This window comes from Bufo bufo, chromosome 2 (genome assembly GCF_905171765.1).
Source record: "Bufo bufo chromosome 2, aBufBuf1.1, whole genome shotgun sequence".
Lineage (NCBI taxonomy): Eukaryota > Metazoa > Chordata > Amphibia > Anura > Bufonidae > Bufo > Bufo bufo.
This window is the reverse complement of record NC_053390.1, coordinates 304013540-304037124: the sequence shown is the minus strand read 5'-3', so window position 1 is coordinate 304037124 and position 23585 is coordinate 304013540. Positions and strand designations below refer to the sequence as shown.

The 23585-nt window shown below is 43.1% G+C and overlaps 1 protein-coding gene across 1 annotated transcript in view; it reads right to left on the bottom strand.

Annotated features, from left to right (window-relative positions):
* Window positions 1-13930, bottom strand: part of LOC120989007 — a 769594-nt gene extending 755664 nt beyond the window's left edge. The window contains exon 1 of the mRNA XM_040416849.1: window positions 13835-13930. Within this exon, the coding sequence (XP_040272783.1) occupies window positions 13835-13880 (46 nt within the window). The 5' untranslated portion in view covers window positions 13881-13930. The remainder of the gene's footprint in view (window positions 1-13834) is intronic.
* Between the last annotated feature and the right edge of the window lie 9655 nt (window positions 13931-23585).

The following is a 23585-nucleotide window of genomic DNA, read 5'->3' as shown; positions in this document are numbered from 1 at the left end:
AGTTAGGCAGGATCGCTGGTCCTTTTTCCTCTCCGCCTTTTGCCAATTTTCGTCTTTCCCCATTAGGAGTTGTCCCAAAGAAAGAACCCAATGCTTTTCGATTGATTCATCATTTGTCATTTCCTTATGGTACATCCTTAAATGATGAGATTGATAAAGCATTGTGTTCGGTCAAGTATGCCACATTTGATTCAGCAATAGACCTGATACGTAGTTTTGGTAAAGGTGCTTTAATGGGAAAGGCGGACGTTCTGTCCGCCTTTCGCCTGTTACCTGTACATCCTTCTTGTTTTAACTCACTTGGTTTTCATTTTCAGGGTTTATTTTATTTTGATAAATGTATTCCAATGGGTTGTTCTTTGTCTTGTTTCTATTTTGAAGTTTTTTCCTCGTTTATTGAATGGGTAGTAGCAGTTAGGTGTATGCGGGGTGCGGTGACGCACTATTTGGATGATTTCCTGTTCATTGGTCCAGCGGAGTCTTCAGCATGCTTAGAAAGTTTGGAATCCTTTTTTGCAGTTTGTTCTGAGTTTGGTGTTCCGTTAGCCGAGGATAAGACAGTGTACCCTACTAATTGTTTGGAATATTTGGGGATTGTCATAGATTCTGTGAAAGGCGAATTTTGTCTTCCGTCACAAAAAGTGTCAAAAATCTGTTTGGCATTATCTTCATTGCTTAGTAAGCGTACAGCTAAGGTGAAGGAGATTCAGTCGGTTTTGGGTATGTTAGCTTTTGCCAGTAGGATTATGCCGATGGGCCGGGTGTTTTGTCGGCAATTGTCTGCAAAGATTTCTGGGGTGAGGAACCCGGGTTTTCATGTTAGTTTATCTAGGGAGGTTAAAGAAGATTTTATGATTTGGTTGGAATTCTTTCAGCTATATAATGGCAGGTCGTATTGGCAGGAAGATTTTGTTTTAGCTTCTTCTATGGATTTGTTTACGGATGCTGCTGGTTCTTGCGGTTTTGGTGCATATTGGAACGGACATTGGTGTGCAGAAAAATGGCATCCTGCTTGGATTTTGAATGGGGTGACTAAGAATATTGTTTTGTTAGAGCTGTTTCCTGTTGTGGTTTCGCTAGTTTTATGGGGGAGTTGTTTTTCCAATAAAAGAATTATTTTGCATACTGACAATAAGGGTGTTTTATTTGCAGTTAATTGTTTATCATCAAAATGTCCGTTAGTAGTTAAATTGTTACGTCATCTGGTTCTTCTGTGTTTAAGATTAAATATTTGGTTGAAAGCTCGCCATATCCCTGGAATAGATAATTCAATTGCTGATTCGCTTTCCCGTTTTCAGTTTCAGACATTCCGACAGTTGGCAGGAGGGGCCGATCTGAAAGGGGAATCGTGCCCTGTGTACCTGTGGAATCTGATTTGGTCCTAGGTATGTCTTACTTACAGTCTTCTGTGGCTCCGGCGACCTGGTCGGATTATAGCCGTTCGTGGTTTAGGTGGTGCAGTTTTACAGCTGATAGAGGTTGGTCTTCTCATGGTAGTGGCGAGGTTGCTGCTTTAGCATTTTGTGTGGCATTGTTTAGGCAGGGTCTGGCTTACTCTACCGTTTTAAGGGTTTTGTCAGGTGTTTCTTTTTTTCTTCGGATTTTAGGTTCTCCTTCTTTGTTAGATTATTTCTTGATTAAGCAGATGTTAAAAGGTTACAAGCGTGGTAATTGTTCTCCTGACAATAGATGTCCTATTTCTCCCACGCTGTTAGGATCGTTATGTCATGCTACTTCTTTAGTTTGTTTTGATAGTTTTGAGGAGTTGCTATTTTCCACCGCGTTTTGTTGTATGTTTTTTGGTGCTTTTAGAATTAGTGAGTTGTTTCCAAGAAATAGTGAGGCAGGTTTGGGTTTGGCCTTGAAACATGTCCATGTTCATGTTAATTATGTTTTGTTCTTTCTTCCGACGTCAAAGATGGATCAGTCAGGTAAGGGTACATGGATCCGGGTGAACAGAGTTGGGTCTGGTGGTATTTGTCCGGTGAGTATGATTTCTCAGTATTGGCTTCGTAGACCAAGGGGTGGTAATGCTTTCTTTGTGCATGCAAACGCTTCTCCTTTAACGCAATATCAATTTAGGTCCGTGCTAAAAAAATGTTTAAAGGAATTGGGTTTAGATGGTGTCCGGATTACGTCGCATTCTTTCCGGATTGGAGCCGCCACTGCGGCGGCTCGGTCGGGTTTGAGTGCGTCAGTGATTAAACGGATTGGAAGATGGTCGTCTAATTGTTTTAAAATGTATGTTCGTCCTGATATTTCTGTGATCTGATGATCTTTATATTATAGTTTTCGCAGGTCTCACCGTATGGATTGTTGGCCATTCTTTCGTATATTGGGCCCATCGCAGAGCTGAAAAAGATCGTACGGTGATAACCTGTCTTGGTCCACAGATACGGTTCGAATATACTGGAATGGAGTCAGGGGTCTTCGTTGGGAAGGTTTGATGGATGTACTGTTGGAAATGTGTGATTTATACCCTGATCCTGATGTAATAATTTTTCATGCGGGGGCCAATGATGTGGGCAAATTTGGTACCATTGAGTTGGCCTTTTGTATGAAACGTACTATGGTAAGGGCTAGGCGATTGTTCCCTGATGCCCGTTTAGTTTTTTCGGAGATGATTCCACGTTTACTTTGGTTATCCTGTTCCAATTTTAAATATTTGGATAAGATTAGGATACGTTTGAATAGAATTATGGCTCGTTTTATGCCATTAATCTGGGGGTTTTCTTTTCGACACGTGGACCTTGAAGGTGGTTTGCCCGGCCTTTATTTTTCAGACAAGATTCATTTGTCAGAGATCGGTTTGGACATTTTCAATTTGGACATGCAAGCTATAATTGAGATAGTTATGGGTGGGGTGGGGCCCATGCCGCCTGGTTAGCCGGCATGGTCCGGTGGGTGTAAAGTCGCTCACTGAATTGGTGAGCGGACGAGTTAAGTCTGAAGTTTAGGCCGAGCTTATGGCTGGTCTAATTATTTGTTTATGAAGTTATTGGTTTATATTGATACAGTTGAATTTTGGATTAAGTTAATCTTTAATAAAGCCGGCCGTGGCCTAATTTATTCCACCAAAAATATTTGTGTCCACGTGTTTTATTATTATTTATAAGAGTTGGAGATGTGTAAGTAATATTATGTACATACATATGATTTATAATCCCATGTATGGATCCCGGAATTATAAAGAGGGATCCGCATGGGATTATAATCATCCCATTAGCTTGGGTATAGTTGTGGCGGGAAATTTTCCCGCCTAAAAGTGTGTATAGGTGAGCTAAATATAGTAGTTGCTGAGGGGTTTGGGGCAGAGGTAAATTATTGGGTCATTAAATGACCTATGGGGTAGTGTTGCTGGGCAGGGTAGCCTGGGATGCCCAGCAACAGTTAGTTCATTGGTGGGACAGTTTCAGGGCCCCCCTTGGTTAGGGCTATATAGTAGCGGTAGCAGGCAGTGTTAGGCTGTCATCTCATCAGCGTCTGGAGGAGGTGCTGCCCCCGCCCGCCCTTCCCTGTTGAAGGTTTGTTTTGTTTGTCACGGCTGCTTTATTAGAAGGAGGGTGTAAAGTCGCTCACTGAATTGGTGAGCGGACGAGTTAAGTCTGAAGTTTAGGCCGAGCTTATGGCTGGTCTAATTATTTGTTTATGAAGTTATTGGTTTATATTGATACAGTTGAATTTTGGATTAAGTTAATCTTTAATAAAGCCGGCCGTGGCCTAATTTATTCCACCAAAAATATTTGTGTCCACGTGTTTTATTATTATTTATAAGAGTTGGAGATGTGTAAGTAATATTATGTACATACATATGATTTATAATCCCATAAGGATGTTGATATGATGGAAGAGGAGGAGGAGGATGAGAAAAGGAAGATTTAACCATATACCCTTTTTTTGTGGTGGAAGGGGTGCATGGGAATACAGTGTATTCAGTACATTAAACAACACATTTAAAGTGCCTTTGTTCATCCGCTTTCCTCTGGTGGATTCGAGAAGTCTGGGGCAATCCAGGCCTTGTTAATTTTTATAAGAGTCAACCTGTCAGCATTTTCAGTTGACAGGCGGATACACTTATCTGTTATAATGCCACCTGCAGCACTAAATACACGCTCAGACAAAACGCTGGCGGCAGGGCAGGCCAGCCCCTCCAAAGCATAGAGCACCAGTTTGTGCTATGTGTCCAGCTTGGACACGCAGTAGTAAGGCACTGAGGGATCATTGAGGACGCTGACACGATCTGCTATGTACTCCTACACCATCTTCCAAAAATTTTCTATCCTAGCGGCAGTAAGCTGCACATCAGGGTGAGGGTGCTGGTGGGGTGTCATTAAACTGTCCCAGGCTTTGGAGAGTGTTGCCCTGTTATAATGTCACCAGCAGCACTAAATACCCGCTCAGACAAAACGCTGGTGGCAGGGCAGGGCAGGCCAGCACCTCCAAGGGGTAGAGCACCAGTTCGTGCCATGTGTCCAGCTTGCACACCCAGTAGTTGTAAGGCACTGAAGGATCACTGAGGATGCTGACACGGTCTGCTAGGTACTCCTTCACCATCTTACAAAACCTTTCCTTCCTTGTGACACTAGGCCTCGTATCAGGGTGAGGGTGCTGGCGGGGTGTTATGAAACTGTCCCAGGCCTTGGAGAGTGTTGCCCTGCCTCTGTTGGAACTGCTGTGTGTTCCCCTTGTCTCCCCTCCTTGGTTGGCCAAGGAACTAAAGACTCTGCCGCCAACGTTGTCAGATGGAAATTTTTGGAGCAATTTTTCAACAAGGACTTTCTAATATTGCACTGTTTTGCTCGTCCTCTCCACCTAAGGAATGAGAGATGAGAGGTTCTCTTTGTATAGCGGGGGTCGAGAAGGGTGAACCCCCAGTAATCTGTGTTGTCTAAAATGCATATAACGCGTGGGTCGCGGGAAAGGCAGCCTAACATGAAGTCAGCCATGTGTGCCAGAGTACCAACAGGCAAGACTTCGCTGTCGTCATCAGGAGGATCACTCTCAATCTCCTGATCCTCTTCCTCCTCTTCTGCCCACCCACGCTGAACAGATGGAATTGTAGCGGAGGCAACCGTCTCCTGCTGTTCCTCCTTCTCCTCTTCATCACCCAATTCGCGCTGAGAAAACGGAGGGAGGGTGGTCTGGCTATCATCCCTGTGTAATTTCTTATTTCTCCATTTCCACCTCTTCCATATGCAAAACGTCGTCCTTAATTGTGAGCAGCGAGCATTTGAGTAGACACAGAAGTGGGATGGTTACGCAGATAAAAGCGTTATCGCCGCTCACTATCTGTGTTGATTCCTCAAAGTTTCTTAAAATCTCACAGAGGTCAAACATCCATGCCCCCTCTTTGCTTCTGATTAGTGGAAGCTGACTGGAAAGGCGACGACTATGTTGCAGCTGATATTCCATTACTGCCCTCTGCTGCTCACAAAGCCTGGCCAACATGTGGAACGTGGAGTTCCAGAGCGTGCTCACATCGCACAACAGCCGGTGAGCTGGCAATTTCAAGCGCTGCTGCAGCGTTGACAGACCGGCTGAAGTTGTCGATGACTTGCGGAAATAGCTCTGGCAAATTGGGGTAGGTTTTGAGAAACCGCTTAACCACTAAGTTTAAGACGTGGGCTAGGCATGGGATGTGTGTGAGCTTGCCGAGCTCCAAAGCTGCCACCAAGTTATGGCCATTATCACACACAACCATGCCTGGTTATAGGTTGAATGGCGAGAGCCACAGCTCAGACTGGTCTCTTATCCCCTGCAACAGCTCTGCGGCGCTGTGCTGTTTGTCCCCTAAGCATATCAGCATCAGTACAGCATGTTGACGCTTCCCCACTCCAGTGCTACACTGCTTCCAGCTACCGGCTGATGGCTGACTGGTGCTGCACGCGGATAATTGGAGTAGGAGGCGGAGGAGGAGAAGTGGGGGGTTGGAGCCACTAACGTAGGTGCTGGCAAAAACCCTGATGGAACCCAACATGGCTACTGGCATTACAGTGAGGGCAGCACTTACCTGCACATTTATTGGCTGCATAGCAGCCGCGAAACTTGCGGGAAGGAGAATCGAGCATGGTGCTCGAGCACATGCGGTACTCAGCCGAGTACCGCCATGTGCCGAGCATAACAATGCTCGAGCTGAACAGCAGTTTGGCTGAGCATGCTCGCTCAACACTAACCTTCACCAGCAGCTCAGGCAAATTGGGGTAGGTTTCGAGAAACCGCTGAACCACTAGGTTGAACACGTGGGCTAGGCATGGTATGTGTGTGAGCTTGTCGAGCTCCAAAGCCGCCACCAAGTTACGGCCCTATCAGACACAACCATGCCTGGTTCTAGGTTGAGTGGCGAGAGCCACAGCTCAGTCTGGTCCCTTATCCCATGCCACAGCTCTGCGGTGGTGTGCTGTTTGTCACCTAAGCAGATCAGTTTAAGCACGGCCTGTTGACGCTTCCCCACTGCAGTGCTACACTGCTTCCAGCTTCTGACTGATGTCTGACTGGTGCTGCAAGATGATAATTCAGAGGTGGAAGTAGAGGAGGAGGCGGAGGAGGAGAAGGGGGGTTGCAGCCACTAATGTCAGTGGCAGCGGAAACCTTGATAGAAGTAGGGCCCGCAATCCTTGGCGTCCGTAACACCTGTGCCATCTCAGGGTTCGACCCACTCCGGCCTCCACAATGTTCACCCAGTGTGCCGTCAGGGAAATGTGGCGTCCCTGGCCAAAAGCACTTGTCCTTGTGTCAGTCTTTAAATGGACCTTCCCAATTACTGCGTTGGTCAGGGTATGAGTGATGTTATGGGACACATGCTGGTGTAAGACTGGGACTGTACAACGTGAAAAATATTGGCGGCTGGGGACAGAGTACCGCGTGACAGCCGCCGCCATCAGGCTGCGCAAAGCCTCAGTATCCACAAGCCTAAATGGCAACATTTCCACGGCCAGCAATTTGGAAAGCTGCGCATTTAGTGCTATGGTCTGTGGGTGGGTGGCTGAGTATTTGCGCTTTCGTTAAAAGTCCTGGGGTATAGACATCTGTACGCTGCGCTGGGACACAGATTTGGATGTGCTAGCTGATGGTGCTTGCGAAGGTCCAGGTACATGGCGGGAAGCATCTGGGCCTGCGTCTTGGACAGGGGATTGGCCAGCACGTAACACAGGGGAAGAGGGGGCAGTGCTGTGACCCGCAGACACTGTTTGTGGACCCAGGCGTTTGGCCCACCTATTAGGGTGCTTTGATGCCATGTGGCGGATCATTCTGGTGGTGGTGAGGTTGCTAGTTTTCACGCTCCTGCTCATTTTGGTACGGAACAGGTTGCAAATGACAATTCTTTTATCGTCCAAACTTTCCTCAAAAAAGCGCCAGACTTTGGAACACCTACCCCTTTGCAAGGGAGATTGCCGCAAGGGGGTGCTCCGGGGAACAGTTGCGGGCCTGTTTGGTGTGGCCTGCCTTCTCCCTTTTGGCACCCCACTGCCTCTTCCAGCCTGTTACGGTGCTTCGGATCCCTCCCCCTCTGTACTGCTGTCCTCGCTTGGCTTGCCACCTTCCCAGGTTGGTTCAGTGACTTCATCGTCCAGCACCTCCTCTTCCACTTCCTCACTCTGGTCATCCTCCTGACTTGTTGACCTAACAACAACCTCAGTTATTTACAACTGTGTCTCATCCTCATCATAGACCTCTTGAGACACTAATTGCGGTTGACTTATTGGCAACTGTGTCTCATCATCATCATCCACCTTGTGAAACACTAATTGCCGTTCCCCACCGTCATCTTCTTCTGACTGTGGATGCTTCAGAGTTTGGGAATCAGGGCACAAGATCTCCTCATGTCCCTCTTCAAGCGGGCTTGGCGAGAGCCCCAAATTAAGGAATGGCGATGAAAACAGCTCCTCTGAATATCCGAGTGTGGGATCACTTGTTTGCCAAGACTCTCCATGGTGGGTGTAGGGAGTATTAGGGTGAGGATTCTGTTGACCAGACTCTCAGCTACTGAGACTGGACTTTGTGGAAGACAGGGTGGTGCTTAACTGACTGGAAGCATTATCTGCTGCAATCCAACCGACCACCTGGTCGCACTGGTCTGACTTCGAGAGTGGTGTCCTGCGCCACCCTGCAAACTGGAACATGAAGCTAGGTATCGTGGATGAGTGTTTTTCTTGTGCTCTGGCAGCAGGCACAGTTTCACCGCGGCCAGGGCAACGGCCCCTGCGTGCACCATCAGCAGCACGGCCACTTCCCCGTCCCTTACTGCTCGCCTTGTGCATATTAAATGGTATATATGCTTGCAAGTATGTCACACGTACAGTAGCACAGGTTTTGTAAGTGTATGCGCAAATAAAGTACACAGAATGTCAAAGATATTTTTAGGATGCGCACACGTTAAACAGGAGGCATAGCGCAAGTAATGTCGCTGACGTCACCGCCTAATAAAAAAATGACACTGAATGAATGTCACTAATATTTAGGATGTGCACACATTAAACAGGAGGTACAGTGCAAGTATTGTCGCAGTCACCACCGCCTAATTAAAAATTACACTGAATGAATGTCACTGATATTTAGGATGCGCACACGTTAAACAGGAGGTATAGCGCAAGTAATGTTGCTGTCACCACTGCCTAATAAAAAATTACACTGAATGAATGTCACTGATATTTAGGATGCGCACATATTAAACAGGAGGTATAACACAAGTAATGTCGCTGTCACCAGCGGCTAATAAAAAATTACATTGAATTAATGTCACTGATATTTCGGATGGGCTAACGTTATACAGGAGATGTAGTGCAGGTAATCTCGCTGCCACCAGCAGCAAAAGAATGTGACTGAATGTCACTGATATTTTGGATACGCAAACGTTATACAGGAGATGTAGCACAGGTAATGTAACTGTCTGCAGCGGACACCGTCTACGGAAAAAGTACACTGGATGTCACGGATATTTTTAGGCTGCGCACACGTTAGACAGGAGATGTAGCGCAGATAATGTCGCTGTCTGCAGTGGCCAAACAATTGCAAGCTATTTAGCGCAGGTTGCGCTAAAAATATATATTTCTGCAACACACAGGTATTTCTGCAACACAAAGGACTTTTGGGTCTATTACAAGTATAAAAAGTAAAATATTGCTATTTCAATCCCTACACCATCTCTCCCTTCTGCTCTCCATCTTTCCATGACTAATACTGAGCCGAACACCAGTCACTTCGAATATGAGATCATTCTTGCAGCCAACCCATTGCAGCCGCCCTCCGGATCCAGCCTTCAGGGAATGCCTAGACCGACAGATGTCCAACTGATTTGGACGCTCTCAGAAGCGAGCAACCCCTGGATTACTGGGTGTGCAGGCTTGAACTGTGGCCAGAGTTGGCACAATTTGCCATGGAACTCTTGGCTTGCACCTCGTCGAGTTCAGCGCAGCAGGGGGAGGGGGGAGAATTCATGACCGATAGGTGCACTCGCCTAGCTCACAACAGTGTGGACTTCCTCACATTTCTAAAAATAAATGAGGCATGGATAACGGAGGAATTTAACACCTGTGACGACTACGTGTAATTGAATTTCCTCATGCCAGCCCACACATATCTGCCACCACCCAGAACAAAGAATGGTCCTTGTCTTATGTATATACAGTGGCATAAAAGGCCTTTTCTGTCAGGTGAATGCCTAATTTTTGGGGCCTGTACTGGCCCACAGTAACATTTATAGCCAGTGACCGCCTAATGTACCTCCAGCCACATAATCACAAGTTCTTTTCTGTCAGATGAATGCCTAATTTTTGGGGCCTGTACTGGCCTACAGTAAAATTTTTAGCCAGTGACCGCCTAATGTACCTCCAGCCACATCATCACAAGTTCTTTTCTGTCAGGTGAATGCCTAATTTTTGGGGCCTCTAATGGCCGACAGTAACATTTTTAGCCAATGACCGCCTAATGTACCTTCAGCCACATCATCACAAGTTCTTTTCTGTCAGATGAATGCTTAATTTTTGGGGCCTGTACGGGCCGACAGTAACATTTTTAGCCAGTGACCGCCTAATGTACCTCCAGCCACATAATCACAAGTTCTTTTCTGTCAGGTGAATGCCTAATTTTTGGGGCCTGTACTTCTGTGGCCTAAAATAAAAATTATGTGGCCTAAAATAAAACAATTTTAAAACAAAAATTTTTGTGGGAATTCTTGCCAATGATCCCCCTTTGGTATGTCACTGTCCATGTTGTGGGAGTATTTGTGCACTTCTAGTAAGTAATTTGTGGCTGCAAATAGGACCTGAAGGTTTTTCAGGTTTGCCTTCTATTAAAGTCAAAGGGGCCCGCCGCGAACGCGCAGTTCACTAACATTTGATCGCGAATGCGCATTCGCAAACCGTCCTGGCTGATGTTCGTCCATCACTAGTGTTTATCAGCTCTCAAATATGCAATGTCCCTTTTAGTAATGTAGTCCTTGTATTACCAGTAGCAACTCTTTAGACTTGACACAAATCAAAGACCCTAACTAGCTAACTACAGGCCTGGTCTAAGTCTCTAGGCACCAAACTGCAGTGAGATGTGTGCATGATCCTACCGACCCGGGTCTGCTCTTTATCCACTGATGTCTCTGAACAGAACAACCAGTCTCTCCAGCAAACATGAGGTCCCACAGAGTATGCAGCTTTGTTCCTTAGCTCTTGTCAGCCTTTCCTGGAAACAATCCTTCTTTTCACTGGACAGGATCTGTGTCTTGGACAGCGATCAACTTCACTCAGCTACAGCTGTGGTCATTGAGGGGGTCCTCTCTCTCCTGGATACATTATCTTGTCTGCTCACACACACTTCATCATCATCTCTCAGCTCAATTCTAATATATCTGCCCCATCTACATGCTCTGAAAAACACACCTCCCATGAATATGGAAATATATATATGCAGGAAACAGCAGCATCTTGTGGCCAAACAGTAGAATGTCAGTCAGAACATTTAATTTAATCCACACACGAACTGTTGAAACAATGTGGGCTGTTTCTCAATGTCACACAGGACTGGTATAGCTTTTCTAGAAAAGTAATGCCGGCTTGGGTCTCTCCACCTTGGGTGGGAACAAGTCATCTGTTTTTTTAAATGTGCAGAGTTAACTACATGGAAAGAAAAGGACTGTAGTACCAGCAACTTGGCCAGGTACACGTTCAGCTTCTGCGCTGTTGGATGAGTGCACGTATACTGTTTCTTTTTGCAATTGCCTCAGTGATCCATTGCTGGTGAAACAAGTGACAAGGAGCAGCATCAGGTGCAATAGTTGACATTGAAGTCAATGGGAAGGAACAACAGCTTCCTTCTGCTGATGTTGAAGAGCCCTGACTGCTTGAGAGGAGGTGCGGGCCGGTGTGAGATGCATCAGTTGCTAAATCAGGCTGTAACACTAAATGAGTGTCACGGTTTTCACATGCCATGGTGACGTTCCATGTGTTGACGCAGGCCCATCGTGCCAACATTAGCACCCTGGCTGCACCTCACCTTATAATAATGTAATAATAATCTTTATTTATATAGCACCAGCATATTCCACAGTGCTTTACAATTCAGGAGTTCATGTACAGTCACAAATTGCATAGCAACAGACAAGTCAATAATTAGAACAAGAGGAATTAGGGCCCTGTGCAATCTACAAAGGAGATAGGGGTGATACAAAAGGTAAAAGTGTTTGTTTTGTACAATGGTCCAAACATCTTGGGAAAATAGGGGAGCTGCATCAGCCAGTCACCAGCCGATATCTGTAGTGCTTCTTGGTGCATGGGTGTGGCGGAAGTTTGGTGGAGGATCAGGTTCAGAAAATGATGATAAATGGGCTATATATGGAGAGGAGTTAGATCATAGGATGTGATAGGCCACGTTAGTGTGCACCTAAAACTATGTATATTGTAATTTAACCTAATTTCTTGGGGTAGGGCATTCCAGAGAATTAGAGTAGCTCGGAAGAAGTCTTCAAGCAAATGTGATGACTGAGATGTAACTACACTGCTCACTATTGCAGTTACAATGAAGAGAAGGCAGTGCTCATACAAGCGCTGCTTTCTCTTTAAACAGCTGATTGTTTTGTTGTTATTTGTGAAAGATCTCATTCTTCTATTCCATCTCTTTCTGTTATGTTAAATAGCTTTTACATTGTACATATAAGTTTTTGAATATCGTTGTTTGTTGTGTACATTATGTAATCATTTGTTTTAAACCACATTTTACAATGATATTATATAATCACATAAATAAGAATAACAATAATTATAATTATACAGATCAACAGCACACTTTTTGGTGTCCACAAACCGCTCATCCTCAAAAAATGAACCCTGGCTGTGTGCACCCCGCATCACGGTGGAGACCCATTGACTTCAATGCTCCCGCGATCCGCATGTTTCAGCCAAAGACAAGACATGTCCTATCTTTTGCCTCACTGACCCATGGACGTGAAAGCCCTTCCTTGTGCAAACGGGTCCTCGCAGCTGCGCTTCAAAAGATAGGACACATCCTATATTTGGCCACAACATATGGATTGCAGACCCAATTAAGTAAATGGGTCGCACCGTGATGTAGGACATACATGGCTAGTGTCGGTGTTTTGTGTATTTGCTGTTTTAGTCCGCAAAACAGTCACAGTTATGTGAATGCACTCTAAAAATAAAACAACTACCTTTATGTATTATTCAGCCATTTGTGCTAACTTGTTTCCTAAAAGGGTTGTCTGAGAGGTGGCTGGGAATGGTCTCAGAATAAATAAAAAAAAAGGCTCATCTACTCAGTGTCCCAGTTCCAAGACTTTGGCTCCCCCCCTCTGCCTTTGCTTACTGCCATACCCGAAGTGTGACATGCTATCTAGATAGTTGATAAAAAAATGGCTGCACAACATTTCACATACAATCAATAGAGCTGAGAAATGGGGATCATTCTAAATTAAAGTGGTATTATACCTACTATAAATGGAAAAATAGAAGCTATTTGCACACATTTTTGATCAAACGTGTGTCGGGCCCATCTACCAGGCGTTAAGGTGGCTTCCGCAGATGGGTGCCTAACACTAATATACTGTCTCTCTAAGCCTACAAATTCAAATTTTTTTTATCAACCATGTTTACTTGATGGATATGCACCTGTAACTATAAATATGAATGTGCTATTCTAAATTTTCTTGTAGCATGCTATCTAGATGCACAGAATTGCTGCAGACCAATAAATGGCTTCAGCAATGACGTATTAAAAATGGCAGGCAATTGCTGTCACATGCCGTTCATTGCCCGATTGGTGTACTTTATATTGAAACCATGCCAGATCACCTCTAAATAATTTTAAGTCTCAGACAACCCCTTTAAATATAAATGGATCTAATTCATGAGGCTATAAACAAACATAACACAATATTAAACAATTTACTACCTTCTGCAAATCAGTTTCTGTACATGTCCTCAGTCCATCTGTTACACTGTGTATCTAGCACAATAATATTTCCCAGATTCTTCAGGTTTCACTCCAGTGAGTTTAAGATAAACTTCTCCTTTATTTGTGTCTCTTGTTAAAGTTGAACGTCCCTGGACAGATTGGCCATAATTTATGTGATTATTGTAACATATTCTTCCTAACTAGTCCAGTCCTTTCCCTTCGGGTTGTCTGACCCAGTTTACACAATGCATGTTAGTGCTGTCAGTGAGGGAGGCCCCGGTCACTTTACAGGTCATGTCCAGAGTCTCTGAAGGCTTCACAATCCCAGGACCAGACTCCACCATAGAGATTTGTGATGTGACACCTGTAAATATACAGAAACATAAATCTCAAAATCTTCTTAAAGGTATTGTCCTACTGATACTTGAATGAGACTCACATTGAAATGGCAATAAAGAGCTGAATAACCACAGGAGAGTCTTCATGTCTGGTCTGAGGAGTTACAGAGGATCTCTTCCCAGGATCTGCGTGTGCTGAGTCTGCTCAGTGGACTCCCTACTGCTTATTTAAACCCAAAGTCAATGAAATTAATTTACATATTTATCATTATGACAAATAAAACCATCCCCTTGTGATGAGTGAATTCTCAGAGATTGCTCACAGGAACTTAAGGAGGTCTGGCAACCAATACCAGCTTTTCTCATGGCCCAAAATACATTGGTTATTTTATACTTTGGTATGGAAAATTACACCCTTGACTGACCACTGGTGCATAGACATCATGAATATAAAGTGTCAAATGGAAAATATAGGTTGTTTTTCAAAACAACATCCTAGATTACTAATTATAGAGTTTATGATTAATCCAGTTAATTTAAGCATTCATTGCTTTCCTATTCTCAAAGGCAGTGTTTTCTGTTGTTGGAGAAGAAGTCAACTTGTGCCTCCCCATTTATACTAAAACACTTATTTTAAAGTAAGCTAATTAGTATGAAATAAACATAATGTCCAGATCTATTTCCATTAAATTATTTTATAAAATAAGAATATAAAGTATACAAATACATAAAAACTCACCAAATGCATGCAAAAATCCGGAACTTCGAAGTGGATAAAATCTTCAATTCTTTGTTTACAACATCAACATGGATTCAAACCCCTAATTATCTTAATCATAGCATTAACATAATTTTTGATCGAAACACATAAGCACCTGTATAGAAGTTTGAAACCATGTTGATGTTTCTGTGCACCCCTCAGGATCAACTAATGCAGATTGGGTGAGCATATGTCCAGTGTATATAAAAACTCACTAAACAAATTTCTCTTTTAATGTAATATAACTCTTCCTTGTAAACACTGAAAAATGTAGAGGCAAAGCTTGACCGTGCGACTATGGCTCTGCAGACAGAGAACGGGGGGCCTACCTGGATTCCTGGGCAAACACTATTTTCAACTGGATCTGCATCTTCTGGTGCCACAGAAAATAAAGGGGAAATTTCTATTGTATGGGATCACATAAAGGGGCATTACTACTGTAGTGGAGCCAATAGGGGCATTGATATTATATTTTCCAAGCTGCGATTGCGCTAATTGGCACTAATGATGCAAATATTTTGGCGCAATACGTGACACCACATTTTAGCAGGTCTGCATGAATGTATGGATTGGACAGCAGAACCTATCACACTACCTAACACACTGCACTGCAACAGCTACACTATATCAGGATATAACCTACACTGACTATCTCCCACTAACGATCTGTAATATATATATATTGTAAGCATCCAAAGGGTGAGGTTATTGATGGTAAGCAGTGGCGTAGCATGGGTTGCCAGCACCCGGGGCAAGCCATGTATTGCGCCCCCCCCCCCCCCCCAAACCTGTGGACTCGCCCCTTTTTACAGATAATGTAGTAAATTTCACCTGCAGTCCTATGTAACACCACAGATAACTCAGTGATAACTCTCTGAGTACAGATAATGTAGTAGATGGGTGTGAAGCCCCAGAATTCAGAACACGCACAGTGTGACCTGAAGTCTAGTGCCAGGATGCAGCAGGGTGGGCCAAATTCTATATCCACCCCCCCCCCCTTAACTCTACCGTGAAACAGATATGTGGATGGACATAACATACATTGCTACGAAATATACAGTATAATACAGCACCACATACCTCATCCATCCAGTGACATTTCCTGTGATGTAGACTTTCCTCAACGTCTTCATTCGGAGATAAGACCGCCATGACACCTTCTTTCAGCTGCGTTTCTACTGAATTTCACAGAAAGCATTTTTAGATTCCTCACTTTACTATCATCCTCCCCTCCTTGTACCTCAACACTGTTATCCTGCTGCCCCCCAATACTGTGGTAGAGCCAGACAGATAGGAGGACCAGAGTTGAGGCACACTCATATATACTAATATTACAGAGGGGCCATTATATATTATAATAATAAACAGGGGGCTATTATATATTATAATAATACACAGGGGGCTATTATATATTATAATACTACAGAGGGGGCTATTATATAGTATAATAATACAGAGGGGCCATTATATATTATAATAATACATAAGGGGCTATTATAAACTATAATAATACACAGGGGGCTATTATATATTATAATAATACACAGGGGGCTATTATATATTATAATAATACACAGGGGGATATTATATATTATAATAATACATAGGGGGCTATTATATAGTATAATAATACAGAGGGGCCATTATATAGTATAATAATACAGAGGGGCTATTATATATACTAATAATACAGAGGCGGCCATTATATATTCTAATCCGTGTGAAGGGGGCACAGAGGAGGCAAAACCACTGTGTAGGGATGAGCGAATTTCATGTTATAAAATTTGTTTGTGCTTCGTTTGGTGGTAGAAGCAGAATTGCATTATGGATTCCGTTACCACGGACCATAATGCAATTCTATGACGTAGAATGCATAACGGAATGCCTTTAGAGGCATTCCGTTATTCCTTCCGTCATAATAGAAGTCTATGGGCTGCATAACGGATCCGTCCCATTTCCGTTATGCAGGGGAGTCCTCTCCACAGTGTTCCTGAGAAGGGAAAAGACAAGATTCTGCACAAAGGTGACTCCTGAATTTTTGCCTGTTTAAAAATTTAACTGTTATATGACACATGAGGGCTGACGATAAGGTCTTTATGTGACTGAACTTTGATGGGCTGAAGCCAAGCCATCCTGTTGGAACAAATTTGAGTTGTGTTTTTTCCAATAAAACCCTTATGTTGCATCCAATCCTGCCGACTGCCTACCATTTGTACAGCTAATCTCCACAATATACACTCACCTAAAGAATTATTAGGAACACCTGTTCTATTTCTCATTAATGCAATTATCTAGTCAACCAATCACATGGCAGTTTCTTCAATGCATTTAGGGGGTTGGTCCTGGTCAAGACAATCTCCTGAACTCCAAACTGAATGTCAGAATGGGAAAGAAAGGTGATTTAAGCAATTTTGAGCGTGGCATGGTTGTTGGTGCCAGACGGGCCGGTCTGAGTATTTCACAATCTGCTCAGTTACTGGGATCTTCACGCACAACCATTTCTAGGGTTTACAAAGAATGGTGTGAAAAGGGAAAAACATCCAGTATGCGGCAGTCCTGTGGGCAAAAATGCCTTGTGGATGCTAGAGGTCAGAGGAGAATGGGCCGACTGATTCAAGCTGATAGAAGAGCAACGTTGACTGAAATAACCACTCGTTACAACCGAGGTATGCAGCAAAGCATTTGTGAAGCCACAACACGCACAACCTTGAGGCGGATGGGCTACAACAGCAGAATCCACTACAAATAGTTAAAAGAGGCTACAATTTGCACGAGCTCACCAAAATTGGACTGTTGAAGACTGGAAAAATGTTGCCTGGTCTGATGAGTCTCGATTTCTGTTGAGACATTCAAATGATAGAGTCCGAATTTGGCGTAAACAAAATGAGAACATGTATCCATCCTCTGATGGCTACTTCCAGCAGGATAATGCACCATGTCACAAAGCTCGAATCATTTCAAATTGGTTTCTTGAACATGACAATGAGTTCACTGTACTAAAATGGCCCCCACAGTCACCAGATCTCAACCCAATAGAGCATCTTTGGGATGTGGTGGAACGGGAGCTTCGTGCCCTGGATGTGCATCCCTCAAATCTCCATCAACTGCAAGATGCTATCCTATCAATATGGGCCAACATTTCTAAAGAATGCTATCAGCACCTTGTGGAATCAATGCCACGTAGAATTAAGGCAGTTCTGAAGGCAAAAGGGGGTCCAACACCGTATTAGTATGGTGTTCCTAATAATTCTTTAGGTGAGTGTATATATAAAAGCTATCTAACTATCTATCTAATGTAATGAGTGGAAAGCACAGAGCACAGCAATGACACTGCTGTCTCTCTCAGAACTTAAAAAAAACTGTAGAAAATGGCTACTGGGGAGGTTCTTATATAGTGACGGGTAGGCAGCTTTCCTATTGGTTGCTAGGGATGTTGCTAAGCTCGGACAAAGACATTGCAGCCTTCTCATTGGCCCACAAGCAAGAAGGGAGTTTACTGCTGAAAAAAAAATCTAGAATATTCGAAACTACGAATATATATCACTATATTCTATATATTCGTGAATTCTCGAAGTGCCGATATTTGTGATTCGAATATTCGCGCCCAACACTAAAGGGCATACTGGGGAGATATCACTAGTGTACAGTAGCATTAGAAGGAGGCATTACTACTGCATAGAAGTACAATGAAAGAATTATTATAGTATTGTATAGTGAAATAACATAAAAAAAACATATACAGTAAGCCAAAAATATAAACCAACATCACATTTGAAATAACCTGCATTATTTATACCACATGGGGTATGCCATTAAAAAAAGATGGCAGCATTTTCTTTTTTCCCCCTTTTTTCCTACCAAAAATTCAAAAATTATTCAGTAAATTAAATGTTTCCTAAAAGGTTATCAATAAAAATTACAACTTAACCCACAATAAAAAATACAAAAAAGAAAACAAGCCCTTATAAAGCTACATCAAAGGAAGCTACATCAAATAAATAAAAAATACAGTTCTAGGAATGTAGCAGCATAAAAATGTTTTGTATTTTTTTTTTCATAAAACCTGCTTTTATTGTTCAAAAGTACTAAAACATATACATTTTCAATTGTATAAATATTTAAAGAGGTTTTCTGCTTTTTACTATTAATGACTTATCCTCATGATAGGCCATCAATATCAGATTGGCAGGGGTCCGACTCCCGTCACCCCTGTTGATCAGCTGTTTGAAGAGAATGCAGTGCTCATACGAGGGCTGCCTTCTCTGCTCTGTTTACCTGCTCGCCACGACAACTGCAGCACTAAACAGTGGAATTACAAGTATGATGTCCCTAATCACTTCTATGGGACGGCTTTGAAGTATTCACTTGAAAAGACAGAGCCATCCCATAGAAGTGAATCCTAAAAATATTCAAAAAAGTCCATAGAAGTCACCCTAAAATATGAAAAAAATACATATTTTAACCCCATAATGACCACCAACACATGTTTTTACAGAGGTCATTAATGGACTTTATTGTAGGCCACCCTAAAAAGGTGGTACATGAGTCTCCCATGCAGTGGAGAGCAGAAGCCCAACTCTCATGTAAAAGCCTGGCTCCTTCATCGAGGTGCCAAATGGCCAGGCATGAAACTGCACTCTGGATAAAACGAGCACATGGAGATTACTCCTTACCTCCCCCTCTCCACATCTAGACTGACTAGAATCCTAAGGAACTAGGAGGCGGAGTGAGCCCACACCCTAAGCTCTAGAGAGGGCTGGGCAAGGATGGCTAACTCTGATCATGTCTGTCTCATGCTGGAACATACTGAGTATACAGTGCATTACATTCACAGTTACATTACATAACATTGCATTACAAACCAAACATTGTACATACACCCAGAGATGGGGTACTGCATGGGTCATTGATTTCTTACAAAGATTGAGATTTGTTGCAGTCTTCATGAAGGTTGAAGCAGTCCCAAGAAAATACTAAATAGTTGTTTCAGTCAGCTGACAGTGTATATGTGAATCTGTCTGTATTTGTTACATTAGAGGTCAAAGACCCTTTCCCAGTCCTTTTTGTCAGGTATATATGTGATAGACACACTAATGTCTATATATATATATATATTAAAATCTAGACTTATCATACCCATGCAGTATTTTTACCATCTTTCGTGTAGTAGAATATATGGTATATGTCTGGTCAAATATGAATGACAGCAAAGTGTTTAATTAATCCTTATAGTTATTATATTTTACATTAATGTTGTAAGGCCTCAAATTTAACACAGATCTTCATGATCTATTGGAGTTAGCTTATTAAAAATGTTTCTTAAAAAAAGAGAGTTGTGAATTGAAACACTGCAAAGGAATATAAACTCAATTCAAGATTCAAACAAAATATGGAGTGTGGCAAAAAAACCTGGCGGCTGTTCCCAGTCAGCAGTGTATAAAATTTGGGGCAAATAAACAAGAAAATAGGAAGGTTATAAAGGGAAAGCATACAGGTAGACCAAGGAAATACTCAAATTTTTGGGATAGAAAATTGAACGCAATATGCCTTGAAAATATAACATGCAAACTACACAAATGAAAATCAAGTGGGAGGACCAGGAGTCAATGTTTGTGACAGAACTGTAAGAAAGGAACTGAAATGGTATATATATATGGAAAAAATTGGCAGCACCGAAAAATAGAAAAACTGGACGGGTGCTATGTCCTAGGGCAGTGATGGTGAACCTTTTAGAGACCGAGTGCCCAAAACTGCAACCAAATACCCACTTATTTATCGCAAAGTTTTTACATGGCAATTTAACCTAAATACCAATATAATATATCTTTCATGTCCTTTATCATTTATCTATAATAGATTAATAGCCTGCATTTAATGCGCTGCCTGTGCTGTTTATAGTGTGTCCTGGGGATGATGAATGGCAGGAAAAGTCTAAAGCATATTGCTATACCATAGACTTTTTCCAGGGCGTGGGTGCCCACATAGAGGGCTCTGAGTGCCGCCTCTGGCCCGTGCCATAGGTTCGCCATCACTGTCCTAGGGCATAGGCTGATGGCCCAATATATACATGGAAAAATGGACAGCACTCCAAAGTAATAAAATATACAAAAATGTATTCACCCATGTGGAACAAAATAGCAGCAGCGACGTTTCGGCTCATCCATAGAGCCTTTCTCAAGCAAATAACACATGTGTCTAGTGACATATACAGTATATAGGCAAATCAATAAAAAAAACACAAGTGCATAAGTGATGATAATGACAAGCAATATACAAACCGGATTCCAAAAAAGTTGGGACACTAAACAAATTGTGAATAAAAACTGAATGCAATGATGTGGAGATGGCAAATGTCAATATTTTATTTGTAATAGAACGTAGATGACAGATCAAACGTTTAATCCGAGTAAATGTATCATTTTAAAGGAAAAATACGTTGATTCCAATTTTCACGGTGTCAACAAATCCCCAAAAAGTTGGGACAAGTAGCAATAAGAGGCTGGAAAAAGTAAATTTGAGCATAACGAAAAGCTGGAAGACCAATTAACACTAATTAGGTCAATTGGCAACATGATTGGGTATAAAAAGAGCTTCTCAGAGTGGCAGTGTCTCTCAGAAGCCAAGATAGGTAGAGGATCACCAATTCCCACAATGTTGCGCAGAAAGATAGTGGAGCAATATCAGAAAGGTGTTACCCAGCGAAAAATTGCAAAGACTTTGCATCTATCATCATCAACTGTGCATAACATCATCCGAAGATTCAGAGAATCTGGAACAATCTCTGTGCGTAAGGGTCAAGGCTGTAAAACCATACTGGATGCCCGTGATCTCCGGGCCCTTAAACGACACTGCACCACAAACAGGAATGTTACTGTAAAGGAAATCACAGAATGGGCTCAGGAATACTTCCAGAAACCATTGTCAGTGAACACAATCCACCGTGCCATCCACTGTTGCCAGCTGAAACTCTACAGTGCAAAGAAGAAGCCATTTCTAAGCAAGATCCACAAGCTCAGGCGTTTTCACTGGGCCAGGGATCATTTAAAATGGAGTGTGGCAAAATGGAAGACTGTTCTGTGGTCAGACGAGTCACGATTCGAAGTTCTTTTTGGAAATCTGGGACGCCATGTCATCCGGACCAAAGAGGACAAGGACAACCCAAGTTGTTATCAATGCTCAGTTCAGAAGCCTGCATCTCTGATGGTATGGGGTTGCATGAGTGCGTGTGGCATGGGCAGCTTGCATGTCTGGAAAGGCACCATCAATGCAGAAAAATATATTCAGGTTCTAGAACAACATATGCTCCCATCCAGACGTCATCTCTTTCAGGGAAGACCCTGCATTTTTCAACAAGAAAATGCCAGACCACATTCTGCATCAATCACAACATCATGGCTGCGTAGGAGAAGGATCCGGGTACTGAAATGGCCAGTCTGCAGTCCAGATCTTTCACCTATAGAGAACATTTGGCGCATCATAAAGAAGAAGGTGCAACAAAGAAGGCCCAAGACGATTGAACAGTTAGAGGCCTGTATTAGACAAGAATGGGAGAGCATTTCTATTTCTAAACTTGAGAAACTGGTCTCCTCGGTCCCCAGACGTCTGTTGAGCGTTGTAAGAAGGAGGGGAGATGCCACACAGTGGTAAAAATGGCCTTGTCCCAACTTTTTGGGGATTTGTTGACACCATGAAATTCTGATTCAACATATTTTTCCCTTAAAATGGTACATTTTCTCAGTTTAAACTTTTGTTCTGTGATTTATGTTCTATTCTGAATAAAATATTAGAAGTTGGCACCTCCACATCATTGCATTCAGTTTTTATTCACGATTTGTATAGTGTCCCAACTTTTTTGGAATCCGGTTTGTAGCAAAATTACATCAAAAACATGATTAGAAACATTTATTTAAACAGTGATCACATGATTCCATCATAGAGAATACCTTAATACATAAAAATATATCCATATTAAAAATATAATGCATCATAGTGTTTATTTAATGTGTATCATAATAAGTGCTCAATTAGTACCAGGTGATGTGAATCCATATCATGGTGTGACACATCGGAGCGTGGGAGTGGACTAACCACTGTACATACCATTCAGGTGTGGAGGCGACCCCATGCATACATGATGCCGAAATCTCGGCGTGCTGTATGTAACCCGTATTGCGCCTGAACCAAACTCTGCTAAAGTGCAAACAGGAAACGGTTGAGCTGGCTCCTCCCTGAGCCTGCGCACTTAAGTCATGAGCCAGCAGGTGCCATGTTGGTAGTGGTATTCAAGTGCCTATAAGCCAGCGCATGCGTATATACATACTGATCCACACAGCGCCATCTTGGTAAAGGTACCTGTCACTAGACTCCTTCTGAGACAGGGATATATGTACATCTTATGGTGTGAAAAGGAGCAGGAGGGAGGTGACATCCTATCGGAGACATCAACTCTTTCCCCTATTGGACCATATCTGCATGGGAGCACAACACATCAGAATCGAGCGCGCATAACGTTTGGTCCCATAATCAGCCCCATCACCAAATCTTTGAGGGTTCTCCTCATATTACAGACCACTAACAACATCCATTAATATACTATTGGCACACTTGCAGTACAATGTAAATCATAATAAACTGTATACATGAAGCTCGCAATCCAACCAGAATGAATCCATACATGACGACCCCCCCCCCGTATCGGCGATCGCAGAAAACCGCAGGTCAATTCAGACCTGCGGTTTGCTGCGTTTCCGGTCCATTCGGGTCTCCGGTGACCTGATGAACCAGAAAAAGACTGCGATCGGTGGCGTGATTATACACCACCAATCACAGTCCGAAGATTTGGAGAGGCGGTGCTGGCCCTGGTGCTGAATGCCGCTGTCCAGGGTGCTGATTGGTGCAGGGGAGAGAGGCGCGAGATTCAAACTTCCTGCGCTCCTCTCTCCCCTCCTCTTCCTGTTCTGCACGAGCACCCTGCAGCACCGTCCAGCACCAGCTCCTGAGTCCCCCTAATCGCCATCCATCACCCTCCTGCACCCATCGCCATCCAGGTAGGTTAGGGTCAGTGAGGGAGAGGCACCGTTATGCAGGGACAG